The following is a 9,579-nucleotide window of genomic DNA, read 5'->3' as shown; positions in this document are numbered from 1 at the left end:
GCACATCATTCAGATTGTGTGTCACTGTGTTTCCTTTCGGGAAAAGAAAATACTAACCTTGTAGTCCATGCTTGTGTTGTTGTTATTGGCAGCAGTGTGTGGGCCGTCTGCTCTGGTTGAATTTGTATCCTCAAGCATTTTGGATGCAGCGCGGTTAGATTCTGGTGGAATCACACACTGACTCAGAGGATGTGAACTGTTGGGGCAGAGGTTAAACTGCCAGCGCTCTGTGTTGGCTCTTCAGCTGAAAGCAAATAAATATATATCATTTTTCCCTTCATTTTTTTCAGTCTAGAATAATTTAAAATGTGCCACAAAGATAAAATAAATCATGTAAAATAAAGAAGTGCAACGAAGGCTTTGAAACAGCATTATTATAATAATATGAGCTATTTAATACAAAAAAGAATGGTTAGTACTTGGAATTTGGATACCTGAGTTGCTTATTTACAATATTAAATTTTGCATATTTTTTGCCTTGAACAAAATATTCAATAAAAGCCAAATGCCGTGTAATTAATGTTTTTCTATAATGTTGCTACAGCGTATAGTGACCTATCTCCGCAGCCTAAGTCTTTTGCTGTAATGTCTGAATTATTTCTTTCTAAAATTAATATTGGGGTTAATATAAGTCTTTATGTAATACTTTGTTTATTAAACCCTGTAACAAATCAATCTCCACGCTTCAATCAACATAAACACAAGCATTTACAACACACATGGCACCACATTTTGAAGGCTCAAACCAGCTCACTCATATTTGCCCCTATTTGGAAATACGCTCCGTGCAGGCGGGAGGTGTGTTCGATTACGTTGCCGCACTTCGCTGTTGCGCGCTTTGTCCACCAGAGGGCGACAAGTAGTCACCGCCGCACAGTAGTGAAGCTGCATCCAAATCAAGCGGGCTGTGTCAAGTTAGATAGACGTATTGTCACATGACCGGAAAGTGGCAGATGTCTGATTTCAAAATAATTGACACTTAAATGAAAATAATAAATGTAAAACTTGAAAAGGCGGGAAAGTAAGGACCCCCAGTGAGATATAATCAGGAAGCTGAATTGATTCTAATACACAGCATTTTTGTACAAAAAATATGGCTAATGCTATGGCAGGAAACATATACTGCTGAAACAGTAGTTCACATTCAAGCACATTCACATTGTGCAGATAAAGTAAGCCCGTAGCCCTTATATTCATGAAGCCTCAAAGAGTGAACTCCAAAATCAGCATTGTTTATAAATAAGAAGGATTCTAACATGTTGATTCAATCGGAAGTCTAGTCCATCATTAGCTAGCTTGCACACATTGGCTGGTTAGCAAGTGTTTGAACTAGCAGGTGTCCAGGTGAAGCATAGCCAAGCTAGCATTACACAGTAACATTTAAACCAAGCGTGGTAAGATTTAATTTTGTGTAAGGTTAGCCAACTGCAGCTGCTATTTAACAAGTGGTGATTAATAAATTAACTAAAGGAAGCAATGGCATATTAAGATGGAATGGGTTTTTCAATGAGTAACTAGCTACAAGCTAACAAGCTAAATGCTACTGTTGCCTTTTGTCACAGGGTCTATTTTATGGAAGCCCTTAGCGGACATGCATCCATTATATTTACTCCGTTATCCTGTGATAGCACGTTATTTCTGGTCTTTTTCTCAAGATCTCGACTTTTTTATCACGTTACAACAACGCTGCACCACCGTAGTGCCAGATGATCGTAACTTGTATCTCAAACAAACATAGAAACAGGTTTAATTTATCTCATTAGTGTGGGCAATGGCCGCATGGTATGTCCTGGTCTGTAATATCACAGTGAGCAGCCTATTGTATTGTTTTTTAGATCGCCAGAAAATAATCCTGTTGTCACAAGAAAACAAGCTTTGTTATCTTGAGAAAGCGAAAAACAAGTTGAGATCTCGAGAAAATGACCAGAATGAACTCACGGGGAAACTAAATGTAAATAAAATGTATGGATGCATGTCCCTTAAGGGCTTCCATATTTTGGGTCTGTTTTGTTCACAAATTATTAACACAATTTCCCCAACTTGTTATTCTACTACTGGTCAAAAAATATATATATTTTGTGGACTGAATCCTTCATTCCATAACCTCCATGTTGCATTTTTAAAAAGTCTAGTTTTGAAGGTGACATATTTTAGCTATGCAATTAATTTTCTATTATTTTAATGTGTAATTGAATCACGTTGGTGAAGTTTGTTTCATTTTTAAAATTTAAAAAAACATGAAAGAATATTTTGACCAGTGGTAGAATAACAAGTTGGGGAAATGGTTGTTATTAATTTGAGAACAAAATAGACCTAATATACAGACGCCCTTAGCGGACACTCATCCATACATTTCATTTACTCCATTTGTCTGTGTTTTCTGAGTTATTTCTGGTCTTTTTCTTGAGATCTCGACTTATTTTTCCAAAATACTGTCAGCCAGTCGTGGCTAAGGTCTGACTTTGAATGGCAAAATGTCTTGTTTGTTTCAGGAGGAAGGAGAGGCTCTGAAAAACAATTAAATTAAAATATATATAGGCCTACAATTTTTTAAACGAAACAAACTTTACCAACGTGTTTAAAAAACACATTAGAATAATAGAAAATTGATTGCATAGCTAAAATATGTCCCCTTTAATAATCTACATTTCAACATCAGAGTCCCGTTTTATTCTGAAATTCGTAGCCGGAAGTCGTTGTACTTTAGTGGGCCAGCTTTATTTTGGATCGGTTGAGCGCGGTTAGCTGTCAGATAGTGGGGAGAGTCAGAGAGAGAGAACACCCACCCTGGTCGCTTCGTGTGTGCATATCAAACCCTCCTTCACTCGGCGCCTCCTTACAGGCATTTCACCGCTCCAACGGCCGTCTCGCTGCTGGGCGGACCTGTACCTTTAAACGCGCAAAAATAAACCGCGATATTTTCTCCAGAGTTGTCAAAGTAGAAGAAGCGAGAGACAGGGGAGCGACATGGCCACGACAACCTGTACGCGATTCACGGACGAATACCAGCTATACGAGGAGCTGGGGAAGTGAGTATGAGTTGTTTTTAAAGTGTTTGTGTTGCTTGTTGTTGTTGTTTTTTGCTAACGTTGAATGTATAAAACAGGAGGAAGGTTGGTTTCCAGGCAGTGCAGAGCAGAGTTAAGCGACTCTGCAGGCCAGCAGTGTTGTGTGTGCGCTGGCTGTGTGTGTGTGTGTGTGTGCGTGCGTGCTTTTTTAAGGATGACAGCTCTCAAAATACGCTGCTCTCTCTCTGTGTGTAAGTGAACGTCTCTCTCAAACAGATGCGTGCTCTTCTCAGAATATTTCGTCATGTTTGTGTCGAGATTTTCACAGAAAGCTGCAACAGAATTCAGGATATTTGCAGTTTACATGATGTGCATTTGTTTGGCGCTAGAATACAGAAACGTGGGGTGTCAGAAATGTCTTGTGGTGCAACCACTTGAACGACTGAAACTACGGTGCATAGAAGAATATAGTTGTATGTCCTCAAAAATGGGCGGGCGGGGGGGTTAAATGTGGTTAATTTAATGTAAATGCATGAATATTAAGTCAGTTATGGCTGCACACATGACATTTTCAGAGTGAAATGAACAGATATCTTGTTAAAAAGATTACAAATGTCACCTCAACAGCTAGAAAACAAAAATCTAAAGCCTTCATGTTCTGAAAATATACTTTTACTGTCCATTTCATCTTTTTTTTTTTTGGTTGTCTTTTGAAAAACGAATTTGCATTTGACCTATTTTTCCCTTCACAACTCTTCCTTTTAAAGCTCTGAGTTAATGTTGTCTAGATGTTCACATGTTTCGTATCAAAACAAGTAGTTTTACAGCTTTATTGGCTTCTTTTTTTTGTCTTGCAGCATTGTGGTTGCAGATAACACAAGATAAGTCATTCTGCACTGGCACTAGGCAAAAACAACTCCTATATCTCCTTTTACGTAACTATGTTGACTGTCTATGTAAACTTATTTCCTCATATATAAAGCCATTTCAGTCTTAATTTAAACCACAGTGTACACATATTACAGCTAAATATGTAAAACTGAATATTTTAACTATATAATAATTGTTAATATTGCCATCTTTTTCATAAACACTGGATTAAAACCACAGAAACTGTAGTGCCACTGTGATTTTTTTCTTTTCTCTGTTCACAAAAAACGAAGAAAAAAAGGCCAAACAAGTTCATTTAAGGTCACGAAACTCCGTCCTGAGTGCTGGACATGCAGTTTAAGTCTATTAATTTCAGCATTGCAGTAATCATATTACATGGATATGGCGGAGGAGTAGGAGGAACAATAGAGAAATCACTCTCCATCACGCGGACATGTTTACATTGCTGCTGTAGGGAGTCATGCATCCCTCCAGCGCTGTTTGGTTATACATGCATATCACTCGTTATTTACTAATAGATTCATCGGCTGTGTAAAGTCAAGCCAGAATCCATTTTGGCATCAACAGCTAAAAAAAGCCAAAGCCAAATTATAAAGTGTACGGTATGTGGTGTAAGTATTTGTGGGTGTCCTGGATTAAAGGTTAGACTCTGATAGAATTTCGGGACAGTAGGGCGCTCGCCTTCTGGCCTCTTGAAATGCAAATCAACCTTTTAAGTTTGAGATCGAGAGCCAAACAATTTCCTTACAGTGTCTGCTAAACAATTTATGAGAGCCTGACCGATATTGGATTTTTGAGACTGAGAGGATTTTAGAGGAGAAAAATACAGCGACACTGTAAGGACATTCTGAATTCTTTAGCTGGATCAGAAGAGACCTTTTCTGTATTGATTTTGCAAATCTACTCAGAAGGCTGCTTTCTTAATCAACTTATTAATATTTAATGTCATGTTACACGATCAACCAATTCTAGTGCCGACGACCGTCTGCTTAGCTGTCATGCTATGCATCATGTGCTGCGGACAGTGCTGAGAGTTTTGTAAACTATTGAGTTCGAGCGCCCCCTGCTGGACGAAATATTTGACATTTCTGAAGTACCCAAAGTATTATTTTCTGTATTATATGTTCAGTGAAAAAAGCTTTCATTCAATATATACTGCATATGATAAAACCCAAATCCTGACACCCATATATTTGTAAAGGCCGATATCAGCCAATAATATCGGCCAACCCATATATCAGTCAGTCGAGTAGCAATGATAAAGACATAAATAATGCATTTAATATCTGTAGGTGCTTAAGGGAGGGTTGTTGTTTTATATATGTGGCTGCTTACCTTCCACCTGCCTTGTCTACTCGGGCCTAAATTAGTGGTTTGAATTACTTTTCAACAACTTCCAGTGAATGAGAATTGAATCTTTTGCTTTAAAAACTGTTAAGTTAAAGCTTTAAGGAGAAAATACTGTGCACTAGCGCTGTCAACAAATAATCTAAATTCAAATATATAACCGAATTGTAAAAAAAAACAAAACAGATATTTGACTATAAATATGTATATCGATGTGAAAAAATTCTGCACTACCGCGGCTGTCTCGCGAGCTCTTGGGCGTTCTCGTGTGTCCTCGTGCGCACTCTCTTGGTTACGGAGCATCTCTCATCTGAATGTCCGTTCTACTGTAACCTAATTATTTTATTTGCAAGGTGTAGGAAGCCTATGTTGATCTTTTAAAAGGCATGTTTATGTTTAAATAATATATCATTGCACATGAGTTTGTCTCTGTTGTATTGGTATCCCCTCTTGTGGACAAAAACAGATATTCGAATAGTTTGATTATTTTGATTAATTTTTGGCAGCACTATTGTGCACAAACGTTCACTATTGAAAGTTTGAGCATTTTATTTGCCCTTTGTCCTGCTTGCATCAAGTATTCACCATGAATTGTATAATTTGCAAGGTTAAACAGCGTCTGAATCGGCCGCCGCATGGTCCGTGGACACTTAAATTAGTTAGTTAGTGTATTATTTAAGGGTTACTTATTCAGTCTTAAACAAGTGTTTGATGGCAGGTGAAACTGCTTGTCAGCCAACATTGTTGGTGTTAAAATGTTGACAGATTTATAGAAGGAATACTCCCATGAAACTTAGATATAAGATATAACTTGCAGTAGTGAGCTAACAGGCTAACTACATTGTGAATAAATAAGTAACTTGCATTGGTTATTAGCAACAAACCGCTAACAGCCCTAGCGACACATTAAAGCTGCTTTCTTAGCATATAATGTATGTATTGGCATTTTTGGGTGAGCAGAAAGATGAGCTAGGCAGCAATACAATGAAAAGTTTTGGGTTTTTTTGCAACAAAACTGGGTCACCTTTTGAATTCACTATTCTGTTGTGAATCCAAGCTGCTCCAGCTGCTGTACTGTGTGAAATGCAGGCTGAGACATTTTCAAATCCACATTCAGTGCTGCAGGAGGCGGATGTTTTATACTCTACACATGTGTTTTAGGTGGGGTCCTCTATTATCAACCATGAATTGTTGGTCGTTTGCACAATGTAAAACAATAGTCGACACAAGAAGGAGACTGATTTACCACATTGTACCCCAGCTTCACTCATTTCTTCCTGTAAGTAATATATATTGCTAGTTTTTTCCGACCTAAATCCAATATATCCCAATCCCAGCGAGACTTCAAGCTCTTGATTAAAAAACATCTGTGAAGAAAGCAAGTGTTAAAAAGTGTGGGCCTCGTCTCGCTCAGATAAATGTGATCTCCTACACAATACGCTCCAGTCAATGCGCTCGCTTTGAAGCTCTCTGTGTGTGAGGGAGACTAATCTGTACACCCTGCACTGCAAAGCATCTCTCATAGACCAATCTTCTTCTTCACACAGTCACATAAATCTGGGAGGAAAGAGCGCAGGTGTGAATGCCTTGGCACCCTCATGATAACGCTCTCTGTTACTCTGTAATACTAATCCGACATCCGAGGAGAGCTAATTGTTGCGCGCTCACTCTCTAATGGTGTCACTTTCTGAGCAGGGCTTGTGACATTTAAGCAGCATGCTCAGCTTTAGCCTGTTTAGCCCGTTTATTACGGATGTACCATGCTTTCATACAGAGAGTCTCATTGTTTTTTCAATGTTTGTGACATATAGTTTCAAAAGTTCTAAGTATTATGTTTTTCGTTTGGGTTTTGGTGTGCTGTAACGTCTCGTATCACATTAGCAGGGTTGTAAGAAAACATTGATACACTTGCTGTATTACATTTTGTGATATTATTACGATTCTTAAAAACATTGTCCGGACTTTAAATTCATAGTATAAGCTCCTTTTGGTTTGTGTTGATTTTGGCGCCCCCTGTGGACAAAGTGGTACCTCTTCTCTCTTTCTGATCTTGTCCTGCACATGTGTAAGTGTTTTTTCAATCAAAAAATCTCATCCTCATTTCTTTTTAAAGATTATTTTTTTAGCCTTTTATGCCTTTATTGACAGAGAGCAGTGGACAGTGTCGGAAACAGGGGACGAGAGAGTGAGGGATGACACGCGGCGGGGGGCCGAGGGCGGGAGTTGAACCCGAGGCCACCGCCTCGAGGACTATGGCCTCTCTATATGGTTGCCGATGTTACTGCTGAGCTAAACTGGCGCCAAACATTCAAAAATATCACTCGCTGTGAATCTTTGCCATGGAAAAAAAAAGAATTCAGAATTACGGCCATATAGAAAAACTTTCGGACATATGCTTTCAATAGCAATATATGCCTAATTAATTAATTAATTCGACATGAATGAATTCGTTAGACATCATCCTAAATGTGTGTCTTTACATTTCATTAAGGTTTTATAAAATAACTTTAAAATGAGCTACATGAAGAAGCCAATAAACTGTCGGTCAAAAAAACCCCCCAAAAAACAAAAATAGACTTGTCGGTCCAAATTCGCGCTTGTCAAATTGCCGTTTAGGTCAGGTAGATTTCCCCGAAATCCCGGATGATAGTTTGACAGGCCATGTTGAATTTCAACCTGCCGTAGCCACACAGCGCTGTCATCATCGGCACTGCATCTCGCCGAGTACCGAGATGCACATGATGGGTCGCACTGTCGTTATCCGTCTCTGCCTGTCCATCTCTCTTAACAGTGGAGGCAAAGGCTGTATAAGTTTATATTAAAGTTCTCTTGGCAACACATCTTTTAATGAACACAAAAGCCTATTCAATTTATTTGGCATATTTTCCAACCGGACATTAATCTTTATATGCCAGACAAGTACATGATACCGTCAAAAAGCCGGTAGATACCGGCTAACGTACCCCCTGAGTTACAGGCCTTAAATATAACTATTAAGATCTGATCAATCTTGTCGCTGATGGTCTGGTTTGCTTTTGTAGCTCACATAGAGACATCAGTTTTAATTTCAGTCTGTTTCATTACCAGCTAAAAACTTCTCACAGGAGCTTTAACATGCAAAGATTGAACAATAATTCTACAAAAGCATACTATGAACTATTATTAGTATTTAAATTTGTCATATATTGCAATCATACAGTCTTGCATTATAGCGCAATATACCGATTTGTGACGTATATTTTCATGTCATTAAAGATCAGTACCTTCTGCTCAGGAGGATTTTTATTTCTCAGAACAATCAAGTGTAACACAGAATAGTTCTTGAATAGTTCCTGCGTCTGTCTTTCAGCTTTCTGTCCCAGTTTCTCAGTGAGATACACTTTGATCGGACGCCTAGAAAGAGTCTGTTTTTTCTGTCAGAGCTGCTAAAGTTCGAGATGTTCGGCTAACCTTTATTTCCTCCTGATACAATTCCAAACCTAGACTTGAGTATTGACCGATACCGAGTATCCCCTCGATACCAGCAGGATAAAAGAATTCATATTATTGGTGGAAAACACAGATAGCTGACATTTTGCCAGCTTTGAATAACGTTACACTCTCCGCTGGCACCACACTGTTGTTTGTTATCCTTACCTGACACATGGGGGGTATTATGGTATTGGATCAGTTGTCTGGTGTACAGCCGATACTGATATGCTGAACAAGTCTTAATTCTTCTCCATCACAGGCACCTTGTGAGAGCGTAACAGCACACCACGAGCTCAGAGTTATCGGGTTACAGGACTCCTGACCGCTGAAGGCATCAGTGTTTTTCAAAAATAATTTGAGGTCCCTTAAAATCTCTTCATGTCACTTTCTGGGTGTCAAACCAGACTCAATGTTTGGTTGCAGTGCTTATACACAACTGTGTCAATCAGGTAAGGCAAACGATTTAAGTACTGTAATACTGCTGGGCTTTTGCTTCCACATATATCTCCCCCAGTGTCTCCTCGTCTAACTCTGCGGTCAGCTGGTCTCACTACTTTCACCTTTGACCCTGACCTTGTTGGCTGTCCGTAACTGCCCGTGTGGAGGCAGACCGGTGGCACCAGTCAGCCTTTAAGACTGAGTCTAACTGATCTAGCCAGGGCTAACCAAGGTTGTGAAGACGTTTCCGTGGAGAGTGAGGAAATGTTTGAAAATGTTCATGTGCTGTCTGTTTATGAAGGGTTGATAGAGCTGATATTCAGTATGTTAACATCTGAACATTTAATGGTGTAATACATCAAGATATCCAGATTGTCTCTTCATTCCCGCTAAGTTGTTCTCATCAAGGAACAAAAACAATCTA

General features: G+C 39.0%; 1 protein-coding gene across 2 annotated transcripts in view; it reads left to right on the top strand.

Moving 5' to 3' along the window:
* The first annotated feature begins 2,841 nt into the window (after window positions 1-2,841).
* Window positions 2,842-9,579, top strand: part of camk2b1 (calcium/calmodulin-dependent protein kinase (CaM kinase) II beta 1) — a 93,982-nt gene continuing 87,244 nt past the window's right edge. For both annotated transcript variants that reach the window (XM_069682541.1, XM_069682542.1), the window contains exon 1: window positions 2,842-3,029. In XM_069682541.1, the coding sequence (XP_069538642.1) occupies window positions 2,968-3,029 (62 nt within the window). In that variant the 5' untranslated portion in view covers window positions 2,842-2,967. The remainder of the gene's footprint in view (window positions 3,030-9,579) is intronic.

The sequence above is a fragment of the Semicossyphus pulcher genome, unplaced genomic scaffold (assembly GCF_022749685.1).
Source record: "Semicossyphus pulcher isolate SPU_LCO1_2020_fin unplaced genomic scaffold, fSemPul1.0.p SCAF_6, whole genome shotgun sequence".
Classification (NCBI taxonomy): Eukaryota; Metazoa; Chordata; class Actinopteri; order Labriformes; family Labridae; genus Semicossyphus; species Semicossyphus pulcher.
Note: the sequence above shows the minus strand (reverse complement) of the source record. Positions and strands in the feature narration are given on the sequence as shown.